The sequence below is a fragment of the Desmodus rotundus genome, chromosome 1, assembly GCF_022682495.2.
Source record: "Desmodus rotundus isolate HL8 chromosome 1, HLdesRot8A.1, whole genome shotgun sequence".
In the NCBI taxonomy this organism is placed as follows: domain Eukaryota; kingdom Metazoa; phylum Chordata; class Mammalia; order Chiroptera; family Phyllostomidae; genus Desmodus; species Desmodus rotundus.
Genome location: NC_071387.1, coordinates 108,480,334 through 108,502,193, shown reverse-complemented (window position 1 = coordinate 108,502,193; position 21,860 = coordinate 108,480,334). Strand labels below are relative to the sequence as shown.

At 46.9% G+C, this 21,860-nt stretch overlaps 1 protein-coding gene and 1 long non-coding RNA gene across 7 annotated transcripts in view; one reads left to right on the top strand and one right to left on the bottom strand.

Annotated features, from left to right (window-relative positions):
- SNX29 (sorting nexin 29) overlaps positions 1-21,860 on the bottom strand; it is a 611,689-nt gene that overhangs the window by 48,782 nt on the left and 541,047 nt on the right. The window contains exon 21 of one of the 6 annotated variants that reach the window (XM_045204449.2): positions 4,501-4,914. The exons of the other annotated variants lie outside the window; for them this stretch is intronic. Within the exon in view, the coding sequence (XP_045060384.2) occupies positions 4,869-4,914 (46 nt within the window). The 3' untranslated portion in view covers positions 4,501-4,868. Of the gene's footprint in view, positions 1-4,500; positions 4,915-21,860 lie in introns of those variants that run through there. 6 annotated transcript variants of the gene reach the window in all.
- Positions 10,002-21,860, top strand: part of LOC128781476 (uncharacterized) — a 44,850-nt gene continuing 32,991 nt past the window's right edge. The window contains exon 1 of the long non-coding RNA XR_008427453.1: positions 10,002-10,125. This is a non-coding gene — a long non-coding RNA (uncharacterized lncRNA). The remainder of the gene's footprint in view (positions 10,126-21,860) is intronic.

Here is a 21,860-nt window from a genome sequence, read left to right as displayed (position 1 = left end):
ACATGTGTGGAAGAGTCAAAAATAGAGAACAAAATACAGATTGAGCAGAGGGGATACTGACCCTGGTCATCAACATCCACTTGATGGGGCCACAGGAGCATTTAAGAACAACGGTGGTGCATTTACTAACCCAGGGGAGCAGTTAAACAAAGTCGGGAGGGTGTAAGGCCTCCTGGCTTGGGGCTGTCAGGCTGGAGCTTCAGGAGAAAACTAAAGATTAGATTGCAGAAAAAGGAAAATAGAAGCAATGCTTCAACAACCTGCATTAGGTGCCTCATCAGTGTGTAAGACATAAGTGAAACAGCTAGCAGCTTGGTTCTCAGAAGATCTCTGAATCTGTGCAGTCACTGGGGCGAGTGGGTCGGGACCCTGTGATGAGACAGGTGGAAGGAAAAAACCCAGGCACAATATTTCCTCTAGCAACACACGAGATGTGGAAGGCCAGGGAGAATGCGGCATGCCACTCAAAATGATGCCATCCAGAAGACAGCATGGCGCAGACTTTTAGTGTTCCAACCAGGCCTCCGAGCGGCTGCCTGTCCGTGTGTGCGGAGGGGCCTGACTTTATGTGGAAGGGGAAGTAGACAGTGGTGAACGCATGGATAAGGACAACGCGAAGCGGCGAGCAACAACAATCACAGTCGATAGCAGCACATGGCTGAGTGACCAGACAGAAGAGAGGGCACAGGCACAGTGGACATTCTTGTCTGGCTAGTGTTTGGTACTCTCATTTCCAAATCATGCATGGTCTATATAGTTTCTAACGACAAAAATTAAAATATTCTTTTATATTAAAAAGGACAGTGGGGGTGTCTAACCCGGTCACGTGTAGAAAAACCCTGAAGGATGTTCATTCATTCCTCCATCCCACAGATTTTCTCGAACACACATGTGGCCCAAGCGCAGTCCTAGGCACTGGGGACACAACAGCGAACAACACAGGCTCGCCCAGGCCCTGTGGAGCTCACAGCCGGGGTGGGGAGGGGTGTGAAAGTGTCACCCATTATAATGACTTAGGTTACGCGTGCAGCCAGAGCCCCCCTGAGGGGCAAGTGATGGCAGGCAGTGCCCCGGAGAGGGCCCTGTGGGGCTGAGGGGCAGGCCTGAGTGAGGGGGACAGGGACGGGGCCTGAAAGTAAAAGGCACAACTGAGGGATCTCCGCAGGAAGCCCATAGCTGGTTGCATTTTAGGCGAGTGGTGCCTGCTGGGTGGAGTGGACTGGAGGGGCCGGGGCTCTGGGCCGAGGGAGCACATAGAAGCCTGGGCTATGGCTGTGAACACAGGGGTGGTGGACTCTGTCTTCTTTCCTACGGCTGCTCTAACACACTGCCGCACGATTGGTGGCTTAAGACAACACAATGTGCCATCCTACAGTTCAGGAGGTCAGACACCCAAAATGGGTCTTAAGGGGCTAAAAGTCCAGGCGTTGGCTGGGTAGCTCCTCCTGGAGCCTCAAGAGGAGAATCTGTTTCCTTGCCTTTTCCAGCTTCTAAGGCTGGTGGTCCCTCCATCCTGAAAGCCAGCAGTGCACCATCTTTAGCTCTTTGTCCCTCTTCTAAGGGTTCACACTGGGCCTGCCTGCATAATCTCCCATTTCCTGAGACCTGTAATCACACCTGCGAAGTCCCCTTTGCCACGTAAAGGGACACCTTTACGGGTTCCAGGGAACAGGATGTAGACATTTTGGGGTTCATGATCTGTCCAGCACAATTTTTTTTACCAGCACTTATTATCTTTACTTCTTAACCTTGTAACACTGGCAGCTCACAGCCCAATGAACCTCTGTGTATCTCTTGGTTTGAAAGGCTTTAAAGCACAGCAAAATATTTCACTGGTGGCTTACGCGCTAATCTTTGCACTTTCTCTTTTTTAGAACTATTTTAAAAATTTAGTTTCAATTACAGTTGACATAGAAAAATTTATTTTTCAATTACAGTTTCAATTACATTATATTAGGTTACGGTATATTGCTTAGACATTTATATACCTTACATAGTGATCACCTGATAAGTCTAGTAGCACGTGACACCATACGTAGTTGTTACACTGTGATTAACTAGATTCCCTGTGCTGTACTTTATTCCCACAACTGTTTTCATAGCTGCTAATTCGTACTTCTTGACCCCTTCACCTTTCCCACCCAGTCTCCCAAGATCCCCCTCCCCCTCTGGCAACCATCAATTTGTTCTATCTATGAGTTTGTCTGCTTATTTTTTATTGTTGTTCAATTACAGTTGTCCCAATTTCCCCCCCATTGCTTTCCCCTGCCCCTCCCACCCCCTGCTGCCACAGCCAACCCCCACCCGCTTGTTGTCTATGCCCATGGGCCCTCTATTCCTGTTCCTTGACTTGCCCCTTCCCCGTTATCCCCCTCTGGTCACCGTCAGGTTTTTTAAAAGATTTTATTTATTTTTAAATACTTTATTTATTTATTTTTAGAGAGGGAAGAGAGGGAGAGAAACATCAATGTGTGGTTGCCTCTCTCACTTCCTACTGGGGACCTGGCCCACAACCCTGGCGTGTGCCATGACTGGGAATCAAGCCAGCGACCCTTACATCAGTTTGTTCTTTATTTCAATGTCTCTGGCTCTATTTTGCTCATTTGTTTGTTGTATTGATTAGGTTCCACTTATAGGTGAGATCATATAGTATTTGTCTTTTACTGCCTGGCTTATTTCACTTAGCATATTACTCTCCAGTTCCATCCATGCTGTCATGAAGGGTAGGAGTTCCTTCTTACTTTCTGCTGCGTAGAATTCCATTGTGTAAATGTACCACAGTTTTTTGATCCACTCATTTACTGATGGGCACTTAGGTTGCTTCCAGCACTTGGCTATTGTAAATGGTACTGCTATGAACAGTGGGGTGCATAGGGTCTTCTGAATTAGTATTTCAGGTTTCTTAAGGGTAAAATCCCAGCAGTGGAATTGCTGGGTCAAAAGGCAGTTCCGTTTTTAGTTTTTTGAGGAAATTCCATACTATTTTCCACAGTGGCTGCACCAGTCTGCATTCCCACCAACAGTGCACTAGGGTTCCCTTTTCTCCGCATCCTCTCCAACATTTGTTTGTTGATTTGTTTATGATGGCCCTTCTGACTGGTGTGAAGTGGTATCTCACTACGGTTTTTAATTTGCATCTTTCTGATGGCTAGTGATGTTGTGCATCCTTTCATATGTCTCTGGGCCCTTTGTATGTCCTCCTTGAAGTGTCTGTGCAGGTCCTTTGCCCAATTTTTAATTGGATTGCTTGTCTTTCTGGTGTGGAGTTGTGTGAGTTCTTTATATAATTTGGAGATCAAACCCTTGTCTGAGATATCGTTGACAAAAATGTTTTCCCATACATTTGGTTCCCTTTTCATTTTGTTGATTTTTTTTTTTTTTTTTTTTTTTAGCTGTGCAGAGCCTTTTAATTTGATGTAGTCCCATCTGTTTATTTCCTTCATACCCTTTGCCCTAGGGGACACATCAGTGAAAATGTTGCTGTGTGGGATACATGAAATTCCCCTGCCTACGTTCCCCTCTAGGACATTTATGGTGCCACAACTTATATTTAAGTCTTTGACCACCTTTAGTTACTTTCACGTATGGTATAAGTTGGTTGTTTTTGTTTTTAGATCCCATATGTAAGTGAAATAATAATGTATTTGCCTTTCTCTGTCTGACTTATGTCACTTAGCACAATACCCTCTAGGTCCCTCCCTGTTGTTGCAGATGGTAAGATTTCATTCTTTTTATGGCTGAGTCATACTCCATTGTCCCACATCTTCTTCATCCAATTTTCTATCGATGGACACTTATAGGTTGCTTCTCTATCTTGGCTATTGTTAATAATGCTGCAGTGAACAGAGGGGTGCATGTATCTTTTTTGAATTCATGTTTTGGATTTCTTTGGATAAATACTAAGAAGTGGGATTGCTGGGTCATAAGGTAGTTCTATTTTTAATTTTTTTGAGGAACCTCCATATTATTTTCCATAGCGGCTGTACCAATTTACAATCCCATTAATAAACACAAGCGTTCCCCTTTCTCCACATCCTTTCCAGCATTTATTGTTTTTTTGATTTATTGATGATAGGTATTCTGAAGGGTATGAGGTGATATCTCACATGGTGCAATTTGCATTTCCCTGGTGATTAGACACTGAACATCTTTGCATATGTCTAGTGGTCATCTGTATGTTCTCTTTGGGCAGGGGACCTGAACAGACATTTTTCCATTTTTTAAATCAGATTATTTGTTTTTTTTGGTGTTAAGTTGTAGGAGTTGGCAAATATCTTCTTCCATTCAGTAGGTTGTCTTTTTGTTTTGCTGATGGTTTTTCTCTTGCTGCACAGACTGAGATTTGAATAGGAAGTTAAATGGTGAGATTACAGCTAGTAGAAAATATGAGAAATAAGAAAAACACTTGTATAATAAACATCTCACTGGTTCATAATGCTTTAAAAAAACAAACCTAAGATTAAAGCTCACTCTTATGTCTCTGTGTCTTCAGGCTCTGTGCCAGGGGCTTCCCGATGTGAGTCCTGAGGCCCGCTGGGCTCTGCAGGGGTAGACAGAGCCCACCTGGAGACGAGCACTGAGGCTTGGGGAGGACCAAGGCCACCCAGTGAGGAAGTGGTAGATCCGGGATCATCCAGGCCCAGTCCAGATGAGTTAGGGAGTGAGTCACACTCAGAAGAAATTATGACCCCCACCTAGAGGTCCCTGCGGGGTAGCCCGAGTCCTTCAGTTTCTCAGGAGTGACTCGGTTTACAATGATTTGATTTTCACGTCTCTTCAGGGACATGGCCACTGTGCTCAGTGAGACTCCCCTTGTTTCAAGTCTGGGATGACAGCTCAACAGGGTGGCGAGTGAAGCAGCCCTCTGGTTATTTCTTTCTGCCTTGGGAATCTGGGTGTGCTTTGTCTTTCGCACTGGAAGGAAAGGAAACATTCGACCTTGAACAAAGCAGGAATCCCTAACCATTTCTGCAGCCAGTCCGGCTGCTTTGCTGCACAGTCCCCCTTCAAAGTGGCATTTGGGCCCAAAGCCAACATAGCCCTCTCTTCTTTCAAAACACCCATGAGACCAAAGTCTCTTTATCCCCAAACACCCCTTATAGGATGGGTAGAAGATTCTGGAAGGAATGTCTGTTCATACTGTGTAGGTGGGCTTACGTGTAAATGTCATTTAAACCAACCCCCTCCCCTCACACTGGGGTCCAACCCTAAGCCTGTGGCTATTGCCATCACTGGGCATGATGTGCAAAGCTGGATTAGCCCTGCCTGCAATAACCAGAGCCAGCTGGGCCCAGAAATGAGTGGCTTTTGGGAAGGGAGAGTCACAGTCAACAGGGCCAAGGACACTGGCCACTTCATTTTGTTTTTCAACAAATGGCACTGACCACGTGGGGAGGCAGCCCAGCGCCGGGGGCCAGGGCAGCCCTGGCCCTGGGGGTGATGATCATATGATCCTCATGGTATTGTGATAAGGACTCAGGAGTGAACCCCAGGCAAAGCCACTTACTAGCTGCATTCCTTAGGTAAGTTCCTTGCTCTTTTTGAGCCTAGATGTCCTGGATATAATAAAGGTAGGGTGCTTTTGAGCATTACTGGGCGAAGTTAGGACAATACCTGGCAAGAGTAACCACTCAGAAAATGTGAGCTTTGCCAGACACCATGCTAGGCAATGAGTGGTACAGAGGTTAATACAAGTCTGAGGAACCCACAGTCTCACTGGGGAGCAGGCAGGGCAGACCCCAGAGCAGACTGTTAGAGGGGAACACGGGGGCTACTTCAACACCAGCAAACACAGGCTGTTGTGATCAGTGCCCCATACTTGTTCACTGGGGTAGTTAGAGAGGACTTTCTGGAGGTGGAAGAGCCAAGAAGGGTGAGCAGTAGTGAGTTGGATGGTTTGCCGTGAGAAGAGCCCTCTAGGTTTGAGAGAGAACAGCATACGTGAAGGCAGAAGGGCCCTGTGGTGGGATGTGTGGGCCTGGAGCTCGGCAGACGCGGCCCAGCTGCTTCACTTCCCTGGAAGGCAGGATTTACCTTGGGGATGTGGGGAGAAGTCACTGAGATGATGTCTGTCAAATGCCTATGCCTGGTACCTTAGGACTCAGGGAGTGCCCTCTGCTGTGGCTGAGGGCATGACAGTGAGTGCAGGTGGTACCCAGGGGTGGGCTGGATTGAGGGCTGGTTGATAGTCCATCAGAGCAAAGTGTGACAATGAGCTAAGCCCCATAGGTGGCTGGGTGGGGAGGATGTGCTGGGTGGGACTGGGGCAGAACTGTTGGAGCAATGCCACAAACACAGAAGAGTGGGTGATGGTGAGGCCCCTGAAAGATGAGTTTAGTTGGGGACAAGCTGAGTAGATGACAGCTCTAGAAGACCCAGCTGGAGGCTTCTATCAGTAGTAGATGGATGGATGGAAGAAAAGGCAGCTGGATACACAGGTCTGGTTCTGCTGAAAGGGCTGAGCTGAGCAGAGAGAGCGGGGAGTCACTGGCATATATGGGGCCAGAGCACATGAAACTGCCATTTTTCCAGGTCAAAACTATCTAATAGGTTCAAATACCTGTTGGTCATTTGCATGTCTTCTGTGAAGAAATGTCTGTTCAAGTCCTTACCCTATTTTCTAATCAGGGAAATGTGAATGAAAACCACACTGATACCACCTCACACCTGTCAAGATGGCTATTACAAAAACCAAACAAGACACCAAGTGCCAGTGAAGATGTGCAAACTGAAACCCTTGAAGACTGTTGGTGGGGATGCAAAGTGGTGCGATAGCAAAAAGTACAGAGATTCCTCAAAAAATTATAAATAGAACTACCATATGATCCAGCAATCCCACTTCTGGGTATTTATCCAAAAACACTAAAACTGGGATCTCAAAGAGATATCTGCACTCCTGCATTCACTGCAGCACTATTCACAGTAGCCAAGGCTCCCAAATCTCCTAATCCCCCTGGGGGTGAACGGATAGACACGTGGTGTATGCATACGATGGAACAGTGTTCAGGTTTATGTGCCAACATGGGTGAACCCGGGGGACATTATGCTGAATGCACTAAACCAGTCTCAGAAGGACAAATCCCTCAATACCACACCTAAATAGTCAAACTCGTAGAATCAAAGACTGCAATAATGGTTACTAGAAGTGGAGAGAGGTGAGGGTGGGGAGTTGTCAATCAATAGGTATAAAGTTTCAGTTAAATAAGGTGAGTAAGCTCTAGAGACTTGCTGTACAACGCTGTGCCTACAGTCAACAATAAGGTATTACACACTTAAAATTTATTAAGAGGGTAGACCTCATGTTCATTTCCTATGGCTTAACAGTAGTGTCTGAAGGCATGGGACCGTGGGTGTGTGTAGACTGGGAGGAGAAGGGTCTGAGGTGGAGAGAGAAGGGGGCAGAGCCGGTACTGAAAGGGGAGGAGACCTGGTGTGTCCCCTGGGTACCTTCTCTGTAGCAGAGCCCCAAGGCTGTGTGCAGGCAGTTTCCAGGGATGTGGGAAGACCTCAAGTTGATGAGGACAGACTTCAATAAAGGCCATTGATTTTTTTGTTTCCACCAAAGCTCACTGGAGCCCTTGCTGCAGCCACTGCTGCCAATTCCATCACATTCTCTGTCTTCAAAATGAAATTGTCATTCCTCATAGTCCTTGTTAGCCACCAATTCCCTGCCTCATGCACTGGCGAGACTTAAGGAATGACAGTGCTAATTTCTACCTCACCCCCCACAGAAATCTGGCCACAGAGAAATGAGCTCGGTCTGTTCCCCAGCTTGTCTGTGGTTTCATAACCAAGTGGGCTGTGGCTCCGGGCTAGGCAAGAACAGAGCCAATGAGCAAAGTAACACTGTGTTCCTGATCCTCCACACTGTTTTAATACAGGGCTCTGTCTTCCCAATTCTATAGACAGGAAAATGGGGGTGGGGGGTCTGGATAGCAGGAAAGGCTCCTTCTCCACCATAAGAATGGATTTCACTCCGTATTCAGAATCACAGATGTTAGGATCTTGGAGGAAGATATATAACCTTCCAAAGACTCAGTTTCCTGAGCTGTGAAATGGAGATGGTATCAGTCCTTCCTATCGCCCAATATGAGGTCTGTCCAGAAAGTATCCAGCCACGCACTATTAATAATAGAGCTATTTATTGAAGAAGATACAAAATACAAGAAACACTGTACATAGGACAATGACGCCTAAGTCCCCATGAAAGTAGGCACCTTGGGACCACACAAAGTTTTTCCGGTGTCTCTTCTACTGTTCAAAACACTCGGCAAAATCCTTTGTTGGAATCACCATCAGCTGCCCTGTTGTATTTTTCTGAATCTCATCAACAGTCTGAAATCTCTTCCCTCTCAAAGGTGGTTTTAGTTTGGGGAAAAGCCAGAAGTCACAGGGTGTTAAATCTGGACTGTAGCGGGGCTGACTCACCTGGGTGATTTGATGTTTCGCTAAAAAAACTGTGCACAAGACATGACGCTTGAGCGGGAGTGTTGTTGTGATGAAGCTGCAAGTCACCAGTTGCCCGTAGCTGCAGCCTTCTGAATCATCCAAATAGTTTCCGTGGAGGAATGTTCAAGCTTAATGACATCTGTTGCAGATTTGTTGCCCTGCTCACTCAGTCATTTTGAATGCGACAGGCACACAGTACACAGGCTCCCCCAATGGCGTCAACCGCCCCCACTGACTAGTGCAGTGGAGTTGTCATTGTTCACACATGCGCATTCCAGTCCACTCTCCTTGGTTCTGTTGATGTCTTGCAAACTGTTCTCATTATATTAACAATGGCTGGACTTTTTCTGGATAGATCTTGTATGTACTGAGTCTGTCAGGGTTAGGAATAAATGTGGCTCTTTCGAGGCCTTGAGATAACTGACAAGAATGTAAGCAGCACAGGAAAAATCTGGCAAAATCTTAGGAACTTGGGCTGCAGAGGCATCAGTATATAAAAGGAACCAAGTAGAAGCTTTTACAAAGACTTTACAAACTACTAAAATACAGTAAATTCCCAAACCTCCCATTTTCTTTTCCCAGAGCCAATGCATCAACTCCCTACATCTGTCTGGCCTGGGGGATGAGGCTGGAAGGCAGCAGAAGGAACCTTCCCTAAAGAGACCATCCTAGTCTTTCTGGAACAAAATCAGCCTCTTTGTCTTTATACATCAGAGGGTGGTCTTGTGTCTTATCAGGCAACCCTAAAAAGCTACAGAGATAGGAGAGAGATTAGCAAGATATTTGGAGATGGCCTGAAGAAATCAGTCAGTGAGCAAACAGGTGGGCAATCCGGCTTTAAGATATGCCAGCAAACCAGGGTGAGAAAACTGGCCACGCCATAACAAAGACCAGGAGATGAGCACTGTCTCCCCATAGCTGGGGCCAGACCCTGTGCTAGGCTCTGGGGAAATGAAGATCACAGACTCAATTTCTACCTTCAGGATGCTCAGAACAGGGATCTGATTGGGGGTAGGCATAGGGCATGGAACAGGAGTGACCAAACAGGAGCCAAACAGAGTACCAGGGAGGGAGGGAGCTGGGGAGGGCGAAGACTGAAGGATGACTAAGGCTCAGTAGGGTAGAGGGGGAAGGAAAGGGCTTTCCAGGCAGGAGGACAAAGACAGGCCATGTGACAATGCTGCCAGTCTGCAGGGCAACGTATGGGCCAGGAAGGCCACGAGATGACACAGATGTGTGAGGTCCATGAGTTCTAATCCACTTTCTACAGGTGTAGACCCACTTAGCCAGTGGTGAGAGATGACAACTTTTCGATGGCAACAGAACTCATTATGGTTCAGCCTTGGCCAGTGGTTTCCTCATCACTGGCTCAATTCCACGACCAATATGTTAACACCGTACTAGGCTGCTACATTTGCCAACTAAGGACATAAAACACATTGCACAATCCGTTTATTTGCATTGTCACTGATACTGACATAAAGTGCAGACTCTCAGAATGAAAGCCACTCCTTTTAGGAGAATGCACTATTTTTCATTTGCAGAACACTCCCTGGGGCGAGCTCCTAACCACAGACAGGATCTTCAGGGCTGCTTGTCTAGATCGGGGTCGTCAACCTCTGGGCCACAGACCGGAACTAGTCTGGACCTGTTAGGAACCGGGCTGCACAGCAGGAGGTGAGCTTGAATGTAGTGTGTTTGAATCATCCTGAAACCATGCCCTTCACCCCAGCCTGGGGGAAAATTGTCTTCCACGAAACTGGTCCCTGGTGCCAAAAAGGTTGGGGACCAGAGCTCTAGATGACTGTGAAAATCCTCTGGTCCCCAGGGTCAGTGACAAAGGGGGAGGCCACCTGCAGGGTATGATTCTCAGATTCCCAGCATGTTTATCATGGGACGTAACTGTCACTGAGGCCCAGTTAACTCTGCCCAGACTTGTGGTTGGAACATGTAGCGATATTTCCCAGATTCCATTTGTACCATTTTTTATGTTTTCCCCAAATCTGAAAATCTCCTATATAATATTCAAGATTTTTCTTTAAATACCTTTATTTTTAGGTTACTTTGGCCTGAATGTAATAAATCCATAACCATGGATTTAATGCATATTAAACCATTAAAAATACTTTTCCGATGTATCACCTTTGGTTCACTCACCACCCCAAACACTGGGTGAATGTTCTCTTGTTCAAAATGTATGTTTTGGGCATGTTAGATAAATCTCGCTCCAAGGCCACCCCTGTCCTACTCCAGCCACGGCATTCTGGAAAAGGCAAAACTGCGGGCCCAGAGGACGGACAGCGGTGCCAGGGGCTGACGACAGGCAGGCACCGGGGAGCGGTGCCAGGGGCTGACGACAGGCGGGCACCGGGGAGCGCTGCGGGGTGAGCGTGCTGTCCTGTCTCGTGGTGGCGGTGGTCGTACATGATTCCACGCATTTGTCAAAGCTCACAGAGCTGCACAATACAAAGTGCTAATTTTACCATGTAAATTATACCTCAATCTCAGTAAGCTTGGCTGAAAAAGGCAGTCTTTTTAAACTGCTGCTTTTTTCGGCATGAATGAGCACCTCTTATCTGTCTAGGTCTCCTAGGAGACAGTGACCTGGGCTCCTTCCCTGGATGGAAAAAGCAGGGGCCCTGGGGACAGAAATCTTTGACTCTGTTGTTTACCAGCTGAGCTACCTGGACAGGTCACTGATGCTCCATAGGACACAGATTTCTCATGTGTAAGATGGGATCACAGTAAAAGGATATATAACAATTAAAAAAGGGACAAAGGTGCCCTGGCCAGTGTGGCTCAGTTGGTTGGAGTGTCGTACTGTGACTGAAAGGTTGTGGGTTTGATACCCATTCAAGTGCAGGGGTGTGTGACCACGGGTGTGGATGGCTACAACCCCAGTCTGGGCACATGTGGAAGGCAACCAACTGATGCTTGTCTCTTGCATTGATGTTCCCCTCTCTTCTTTCCTTTCTCTTTAAAAGTATTGAAAAAAAATGTCCTCAGGCGATAGAAATAAATGGACAAAGGATTTGAATGGTCATTTTTCCAAGAGATATACAAATGGCCAATAAAGACATGAAAAGATACTCAACATCATTAATTATCAGGAGATGCATATCAAAACCACAAGGAGATACCACGTCATACCCTTAGGATGGCTATTATCAAAAGGACAGATAACAACAAGTGTTGGTGAGGGTGTGGAGAAATCAGAACCCTCACACTCTGCCTGTGGAGTGTGAATTGTTGAGGCTGCTTTGGTTTTTGTTTAAATACATTTTAACTTTTCAATCACCGTTGATGTATGGTATTGTTTTAGTTTCAGGTGTACAACCCAGTGCTTAGACTTTTACATAACTTACGAAGTGATCTCCCTGATGAATCTAGTACCCCTCTGACACCATACATAGTTATTACAACATTACTGAGCACATTCCCCATGCTCTACTTTGCACCCCTGCGGCTATTTTGTAACTGCCAATTCGTACTTCTTAATCCCTTCACCTTTTTCACCCTGCTGCCTTCCCATCTGACAACCATCAAAAAGTTCTCTGTATCTATGAGTCTATTTCTATTCTGTTTGTTCCTTTATTTTTGTTTTTTAGATTCCACCTATAAGTGATACTATGGCATTTGTCTTTTTCTGTCTGACTTATTTCACTTAGCATAGTACCCTCTAGGCCCCTCATGCTGTTGCAGATGGCAAAATTCCATTCTTTTTTATGGCTGAGTCATATTCCATTGCATATATGCACCGCTTCTTCCTTATCCATTCACCTATTTAGGGGCACTTAGGTTGCTTCCATATCTTGGCTAGTGTAAATAATGCTGCAGTGAACATATGGATGTATATGTCTTTTTGACTTAGTATTTTCAGTTTTTAAAAATAAATATCCAGAAGTGTAATTGCTGGGTCCTTCTTTGTCTCTTGTTATAACCATTGTTGAAAGTCTATTTTGTCTGGTGCAAGTACTGCTGCCCCAGTGTTTTAAATTCATTTTCATAAAATATTTTTTCCATCCCTTTATTTTCAATGTATGGGTGTCTTTTGATCTGAAGTGAGTCCCTTGTAGACAGCATATGCAAGGCTCTTGTTTTGTTATCTAGTCAGCCACTGCATGTTTTTTGATTAAAACATTTAGTCAATTTGCATTTAAAGTAATTGTTGATAGAGATGTATTTATTGCTATTTTATTCGCTTTTTAAATATTTCTCCTTAAAAAGTACCCTTTAACATTTCATATAATACTGGTTTGGTGGTGATGAACTCTTAGTGTTTTCTTGTCTGGGAAGCTCTTTATCTCCTTGGATTCTAAATGACAGCTTTGCTGGGTAGTATAATCCTGGTTGCAGGTCCTTGCTTTAACCTACATCACTTTGAAGATTTGGTGACAATCTCTTCTAGCCTGCAAAGTTTCTGTTCAGAAATCAACTGACAGTCTTAAGGGAGCTCCCTTGTCAGTAACTAAGTGCTTTTCTCTTGCTGCTTTTAACATTCTCTTTGTCTTTAATCTTTGGCTTATTAATTATGATGTGCCTTGGAGTGGGCCTCTTTGGGTCCATCTTGTTTGGGACTCTCTGTGTCTCCCAGGCTTGTATGTCTAGTTCCTTTGCCAGGTTTTCAATTCCTCACTCTCTTATTCTACCATCATGTGAATGTTAGTACTCTTGAAGTTATCCCAGAAGCTCTCTAAACTATCCTCATTTTTTCTTTATATTCTTTTTTCTTTCTGATTGGGTGTTTTCTATTTCCTTACCTCCCAAATCTCTGATTTGATTCTGTTTCATCTGCCGCATTGTTGTTTCCCTATAATGTATTCTTCATTTCTGACTAGTTGTTTTTTGATTTCTAGCTTTTTTTTTATGTTTCCTATCTGTTTGTTGAAGCCATCACTAAACTCATGTACTCTTCCCCTAAGTTCATTGAGCATCCTCATAGTCAGTGTTTTAAACTCTGCATCTGGTAGCCTGCCCGCCTCCATTTTGTTTAGTTCTTTTTCTGGAGTTTTGTTGTTCTTTCATTTGGCACATGTTTCTTTGCTCCTCATTTTGGGTAACTTCCTGTGTTTGTTTCTATAAGGTAGAGTTGCTATGTCTCCTGGTCTCGGTAGAGTGGCCTAATACTGGTGTCTTCAAGGGTCCAGTGGCACCGCCTCCTCGGTTACTCAAGCCAGGCACCCCAGGTGCACTTCCTCTGTGAGCTATGGGCACCTTCCTTTTGTAGTTGAGCCCCCGATAGCACTTGGCACTTCCATGGGAAGGGTTTACCCCCAGGCCAAGCAGCTGTGAGGACTGGCTGTGACAACCACGGAGGATCTGCTGTGTGTGGGTCAACCTAATGGAGCAGGCTCGCTTCAGTGGAGCTATGGCACCCAATGAGTCTATCCCGTGTGTGTCCCTTGTGTGTGTCCCTTGTGGAGGTGGTTGGGTGGTTCAACATGAGCTGAAGCTGTCCACCAGGAGTGCTGGCTCTGAGGGTTCCTGGGAGGTGCAGGCCAACGTCGGCTCCTACCTGTGTCCTGCCTGGGGCCACTCAGCATGAGCTACAAAGCAATCTGCAGATGGCTGCTACTTGTGCTGGGCTTGGAGATGCCCAGGAGAGACCAACCTGTGAACCAGGCCCAGCTCCACCAGTGCCAGGTCTGGAACCACTTAGCAAGAAACATGGGATGCGTGAGGACTTTTCTTTGTGTCTCCATTTTTTTTTAATGGAGGCTCCTGTGTCATGTAACACTTACATAAATCTGTATCCTTTTTTTCCTGTTACTCTGTCTTATGTTAGTTTAATTCTCAGACCCAGGCAAAACCCCCCGAGATGAATGAGTCTTGAAAATATTGTATTTAGTAAAAGATGCCAGACTGAGAAGTCCACATATTAAATTATTCCATTCATGTGAAAATCTGTAGAGATGGGAAGTAAACTGGTGGTTGTTTGGGGAGCAGGAGGGGGCATGGGGTTTCTTTTAGAAGTGACAAAGATGTGCTAACATCAGCTGTGGTGATGGTCGTACATCTGTGAATATACTAAAATATATTGATTCTGTGTTCTCTTTAAGTGGGTGAGTTGTATGGTATGTGCACTGTATCAATAAGGATGATTTAGAACATAGCACAAATAAAAAGGAAGAGGGATACCACAGCATCTCCTCAGACACATCTTGTGACAAAGCTGAGGGATGACGCTCAACGCTGGGACAGAGCATGGCACCGCAGGGTGTGCTTAGTAAACATCCCTACCTTCACCTGCCTCTGATCTTGGCTTTGGCCACCTCCAGCGTGGCTCATGACCCCTCTGAGAAAACTGCCTCCAGGTCATAACTAAGTCCCGTACTTTGAATCTGGTGCTGTTGAAGCCTTTTGGGGTTCGTGAGGGGATGGTTTTGGAGACCAGTTCAAGTCAATAAACAGGAAACAAGGGAGAAAGTGATGCAGGGGCTTCCTTCTCCCAGTTCATGAGATGCCAGCCTCCTTGGGCTATGGGGACTCACTGGCAGGACAATGGGATGTGTCTGGGGACATTGCTTCCCCGTGGCTGGCACTTCACACCTGGTGCTCAGCTCAGCTGGAATCTGGCCTGGGCCCTCAGCTGGAAGACTACAAGAGAGCAGCCCCCTGAGAACTGATGGTCACCTGGGAGATGGCCCCTGTGTCCCTGCTGTACCTCCTCCCCTCTGCTGCAGGGATGAGGCAGTGAGCCCCCGTCCCAGTCAGGTCTCCTACTCTTGAGATGCCAGCTTGGTATTCGTTCCAGAAACTCACTGATCTGGTCGATCTTTCCTTGCTGTTGCCTGCCATCAAGGCACTAAAAGAATCTATGTCTGTGCAAGTGTCCCCTGACAGGAGCCCCAGGGGTGGTGGTTCTTTTTAATAAGCCTCTTGGGCATGTTGCCATGGTGCCCCAGTCCCCCGCACACAGATGAAATTGATCTGATGGTCTCACCACTCATCAGTGAAAATGGCCACTGGAAGAGAGTTGATTTTTTTTTTTTAAGTTGATTTCATTTATCAACTGGCTTTTGAAGGCCGGTCAATATTCCATTTGCTGGGAGCTGCCTTCTGTAGCTCAGATGGTGGCTTCGCGTGGCCAATGCCTGCTGCTGGGCTGAACTACAGAACACAGCTGGGACTGCTGTCCCCAGAGATGTGGCTCTCTGATGAAGTCTGTGCCTGGGGGAGTTGGGAAAACGGCTCTACCTCCAAAATGTGCAAACCACTGAGGAGTGCTGCCCACCCTGTGCCTCATGCCCTCAGGTCTGTGTGCTGGGAGTGGGCAGCCAGGCCCTACCCCCACCTTGGGTGGTTGTGAGGGCTGCAGGAGACATGTCAGTCAAGGTGAGCCAGGCTAAACAGCCTTTGGATTCACTCATATGCCTGACTTAGGGTTGAGGACCATGTAATGGGGCCCCATGGAGAGCTGACTCTACTCTGTCACTCCACTAACACCTTCAAAGTTTCTCTCTGGGACCCCCATCTAGTGGATTTGTAGAAGGAGGTCTCTGCAGCATTCTCTGTTTCCTGCCCCTTGGTTTGATCCTGGATCCCAAGAGTTTCACCATCCAGATGTGACTCAGAAATGGCTCTGGCAGTACCAAGGGTTTGGTGAAGGCAGGACGGTGTCCTGCCCTTCTCTGGATCCCCACAGTTCCTGGCCCCGGAAGGCACCAGGTGATTTAATTATTATGGATGGATTAAAGAAGGCCATTGCTTGCCAAGTTTTGGAGCTAAAAACTATACAAATTCTCATATAATCTTTAATTTTATGAAGGAAAAGCTGTGATAGTCATCTTAGTTTTACAGATGTGGACATTAAAGCAGAGAGGGTAAGTCACCTGCCCAAGGTCCCATGGCATGTAACAAGCAGAGGCTGGTCTTGAACGGGCAGTTTGACCCCAGAGCCCACAAGAGGCCCTGCAGTTAGGCAGGGGCTACAAGCTCGCACGAGTCCGACGTCTAGTGGTCACTTCTTTCTGAGGAGCAGACGGAGCACGGACAGGATGGGAGTTATAGGGCAGTGTTCGGCATGGGCCACTGAGCAAGGTTTCCATCACACAAATATAAATGGCCTGAGCTAGGGGGGGGCTGCACGGAACGTGCCCAGAAGAGGAGGTGACAATGACTACTGGGAGGAAATGGCAGGATTGCGGGGAGGGGACAGGAATGTTTTCTGTGCTGACAGACTGGCCTTTGGAAACCAAATGGTTCAATCTACAGATGGTACATGTGCCCCCAGATGAAGGCAAACCCCACTACAGTAAATCCTGCATCATTTTCTCATCTTTCGAGTGTGCCGTTTGATAGTGCTCTGACCTGACTGGTGTTTGTTGATAGGTTTCTACTATTTTAGCTTTAAGTGTTCCTGCTCCAAGCTCCCACCAGGTAGTTACTATTCTGTATGCACAGGTTAAGTGAAGGTAAAAAGGGAAGCAGCAGGAATGTAGATAATCCTCTTATATCATTAAAAAAGTTAAAGAAGAGTGGTACAGGCTCACCGGGTTTGTTGTGGTTGTTGTGTTTGTGGTAGTGGTGGTTGTTCTCCACAGAGACATAAAGGTAGGAAGAACGGAACAGAAGTAGCTTGTAATCCTGTCTGGCACGTGTGACTACTATTAGGGCAGTAGGACATATGTGTTTTCCAGTCATTTTCTGTGTTTCTTATAGTGAGTCTTTTTTTTAATATATTTATTGATTATGCTATTACAGTTGTCCCATTCCCCCCCCCTCACTCCACTCCATCCTGCCCACCCCCTCCCTCCCACATTCCCCCCCTATATTCATGTCCATGGGTCATACTTATAAGTTCTTTGGCTTCTACATTTCCTACACTATTCTTACCCTCCCCCAGTCTATTTTCCACCTATCATCTATGCTACTTATGCTCTGTACCTTTCCCCCCCTCCCCCTCTCAATCCCCTATTGACAACCCTCCATGTGATCTCCATCTCTATGGTTCTGTTCCTGTTCTAGTTGTTTGCCTAGTTTGCTCTTGTTTTTGTTTTAGGTGTGGTCGTTAATACCTGTGAGTTTGCTGTCATTTTTACTGTTCCTATTTTTGATCTTCTTTTTCTTAGGTAACTCCCTTTAACATTTCATATAATAAGGGCTTGGTGATGATGAACTTCTTTAACTTGACCTTATCTGAGAAGCACTTTATCTTCCCTTCCATTCTAAATGATAGCTTTGCTGGATACAGTAATGTTGGATGTAGGCTCTTGCCTTTCATGACTTGGAATACTTCTTGCCAGCCCCTTCTTGCCTATAAGGTCTCTTTGGAGAAATCAGCTGATAGTCTTATGGGAAGTCCTTTGTAGGTAACTGTCTCCTTTTCTCTTGCTGCTTCTAAGATTCTCTCCTTCTGTTTCATCTTGGCTAATGTAATGATGATGTGCCTTGGTGTGTTCCTCCTTGGGTCCAGCTGCTTTGGGACTCTCTGAGCTTCCTGGACTTCCCGGAAGTCTATTTCCTTTGCCAGACTGGGGAAGTTCTCCTTCATGATTTGTTCAAATAAGTTTTCAATTTTTTGTTCTTCCTCTTCTCCTTCTGGCACCCCTATAATTCGGATGTTGGAACATTTCAAGGCGTCCGGGAGGTTCCTACGCCTCTCCTCATTTTTCCGAATTCTTGTTTCTTCATTCTTTTCTGGTTGGATGTTTCTTTCTTCCTTCTGGTCCACACCGTTGATTTGAGTCCCAGTTTCCTTCGCCTCACTATTGGTTCCCTGTACATTTTCCTTTGTTTATCTTAGCATAGTCTTCATTTGTTCATCTGGTTTTTGAACAAATTCAACCAATTCTGTGAGCGTCTTGATAACCACTGTTTTGAACTGTGCATCCAATAGGTTGGCTATCTCTTCCTCGCTTAGTTGTATTTTTTCTGGAGCTCTGAAGTGTTCTGTCATTTGGGCCTTTTTTTTTTTTTTTTTTTTTTTTTTTTGTCTTGGCGAGTCTGTTACTTAAAGGGGCGGAGCCTTAGGTGTTCACCAGGGCGGGGTAATGCTGGTGGCTGCGCTGTGACACTGTACATGGGGGAGGGGCCCAGAGGGAGCAGTGGTGCCCGCTCCACTCTCCACCAGATTTCAGTCTTTCACTCCGCTACTCCAATCAATCTGGGCCCCTCTGGTGCTGGTTCCCGAGTGGGTGGGTTTGTGCACACCCTAGGCCCCTGTGGGTCTCTCCAATGACCTCTCCTGTGAGGCTGGGAGTCTCTCCTGCTGCTGCCCCAACCCCCACGGGCGTTTTCAATCAGAAGTTTGAGGCTTTATTTCCCCGAGCTGGAGCCCTGGGTTGCGCGGTCTGCTTTGCTCCCCACTGTTCATCCGGTTTATCTGTGCGCAAGTGTGGGGCCGCAGGGTCTGCTGGTGGTCAGACTGCCTGCCCCGTTGTCCCACACTCCGCCAGTCTGGGTCCCGCCACGGCCACACGAGTCCTCTCCACCCCAGCTGCCCGTCTCCGCCCCTCCTACCAGTCTGGATGAATGTTTATTTTTTTATTTCCTGGGTGTCGGACTTCCTTGCCGTTCGATTTTCTGTCAGTTCTGGTTGTGCGAGGAGGCGCAGTGTGTCTACCTACGCCGCCATCTTGGTTCTCCTATAGTGAGTCTTTCAAAATGAAATGGTTACTTCCTACACAAACATGCTTTGAAATTTGATGTTCTTTTAAATCAAGGCATTCTGTTCACGGAATGCCACAGATATTGGTGATATGGCCTGGAAAATGGTAGTGACACTGAGGGTCTGCGATCACAACAGCTAACATTTTTTGAGTGCTTGCTGTGTGGCAGGTGCTGGGCTAAGCACCGTTTTATCTATTTCTCCCTCCCACCCTCCATGGTGGGCAAGGGATCTGTTTTATGAGTAGTAATTCAAGGAGTTACTGTCGAGTGTGGCTTCCAGAGGTGTAGGGGCTTGTGCAATGTCACACACCTCCTATGTTACAGGGCAGGATGCAAGCCAGGGCCCCCTGACTGGAGCACATTCTTCTCATCCTCTGGGTTAAGTGGCAGGTGGCAGGGCAGCATTAGCAGGAAAAAAGAGGCCTGCAGGGTTCTGGGAAAATTCTGTGACTTGACTATTAATCTTCTTGCCTTAAATGAGCTGGTTCATGCTTTTGTCCCATCTGTGTGCCTCCCCTATAATCATCTATTTAAGAAATTTCTTTAAGGGCCATAATTATTAGATTAGCCTTGTCCTAAGAACTCTTAATCTCTACTATCACCATCTGAAAAATGGGGCTGTGAGCTTAAACAATATGCGGTGTGTTCTCTGTCGAGGAGGCCTTTCTGACAAGGATGGTTGGAGGGGCTGGCAAGGGCTGGATTGTGCACTTCTGTGTGAGCCCAAGGATCCTGGGGTACCCTGCAACCTGCTTCGGATGTAAAAATTGTGAAGATCACCCAGAGGGGCCGGGAGTGACAGGCACAGAGATGGGAGCCTGGTTGTGGGCTGATCCTGAGGTCAGATCTTTCTCAGGCTCTGAGAGGGGGACAGTGGGTGGTGGCAGAGCTGGGGGTGACCATCTGAGGGTATTGGAGAGAGAGCAACCCTAGGGCGCGATGACCAGTCAGGTGAGGAGGTGAGAATGGCTTTCATTTGTGCTTGGAGGCCGGATTATGGGAGTAGCTGAGCTGGAGAGGAAGGCACAGAAAATGACAGGGGATGGCAGTGCCTGAGGTGAAGACGTGGTGTGTGTGTCCCGCAGGTGAATTATGCTAGTAAAAAAGGAAAGATGCATTTGGCCTGGTTTGCCAAGAAGGACAGCATAAGTCCATAAAAACATTGTACTGCCTACGGTGAGCATCGGCTTTGATTGTTTCATGGCTACAAACCATGCTGGATGAGATTCTGATTGTTGCTACGGCCCTGATGCTGCTGGGGCTGCACTGGGCCCTGGCTGGGAGCCTCTACAGCTTCTTTGTACCCAGGCTTCCTGAGCTAACTCGGGCTGACATTGCAGACAGTCTGCACACGCATCGTATCATACATTGTCACCTGAAAGGCTGTCCTGAAAAGGGGCTGGATGATTCTTTTGCTCACTCCCTCTAACACGCCATCTGCCAATTCCTCATGAAGACCTCTCCCTGAGTCCAGCCGCAGCTCCATTCTCCGTCCTCACTTTCCTTACGCGCCAGACCTCCTCACATTTCCACAGTAGTCACTGCCCACCCCCTCGGGAGCTCTCCCCCAAACCAGCCCTGGCTAAATTGAGCCGCAGACCCAGGAAAAGAAAAGCCTGGGACAGGGCAGGGCACATTTTTAGTTCCTGGCTAAATCTGCAGGCCCCAGAATTATGTCTGGTATACTTAACCACTTGTGTAAAGTCAAAGTGGCCTGCAAATGCCAAGCTTAGCCACATGGACCTTGACCTCCTTGTCTGACAGTACCTTGGACACACCCAGCTTAGAGGGGAGGTGGTGTGCAATGCTGGAACACAGGCCTTGGGATCGGGGTTGATCCCAAGATCAACCCTGGGGTTGAATCCCTGACAATGCAGTGGTTCTGGCTGTCTCACTGTGAGAAAGCTGTTCAGCAACTCCAAGGTTCAATTTCAAGTGTTAACAATCCACATTTGCTTCTCTCATAGAGAATGGAGATAACAATACTTTCTTTTATAAGATTGTTAATGAGAAAAGTAACTTGCTCCAAAGCACCACCCAGATTTGTCCCAGCAGGCAAAAGCTAGAGTGGTTATAGCAGGAAAGGTGCAGAGAGAGCCACACAGGGGGCATTACAAGTGGGTGTGACGTGAGCAGACCTAACACCGTCTGGTCTTAGGTTTTGCAATGCAAAAACATAAAGGACCAAGACCTGTGGCTCCCCTGAACAACAGACAGCTTGGGAGGAGGCAGCTATGAAGTGTCCAGTGTGTATAAAGGGCTCCCACAAACCCACAAGAGAGGCCGACAGCCAAGCAGGCACACCGGGGAAGAATGCAGTGAGCACTTCACAGAAGAAAAGCATGTTGTTCAGTAGTTCTGCTGATATTCATTAAGGTCCTATTTGGTGCCAAGTAGCAGAGTTCCTGCTCTTGAGGAGGTGACATTGTGGCCCTTGGCCACCAGCATCTGTTCCCTGAACTTCCTGGCCACCACCACCCCCTTTTCCTCCTATGCCTAGCCTGTCGCTAGTCCAGTCCCAACACAGCACCTGAGCAATCCAGCTGGAACAAGTGGCCACGTTGTGGCACTCTTTTTCCTCCACTCTGCCCCCTTGCTGCAATGTATTCCTTACAATGTACTGTGACAGGGAACTGTCCCCTCCACTTCAGGTGCCTCAGCAGGTGCTGGGCACACTCCTGCCCTGGGGCCTCTGCAGCTCCCGGTGTCTTCACCCATAAGGAAAGAAGAGCTATGTGCCCAGCTAACTCTCTCACCTCCTTCAGGTCTTTGTTCTTCTCTGAGGTTCTCGGTACAGTCTC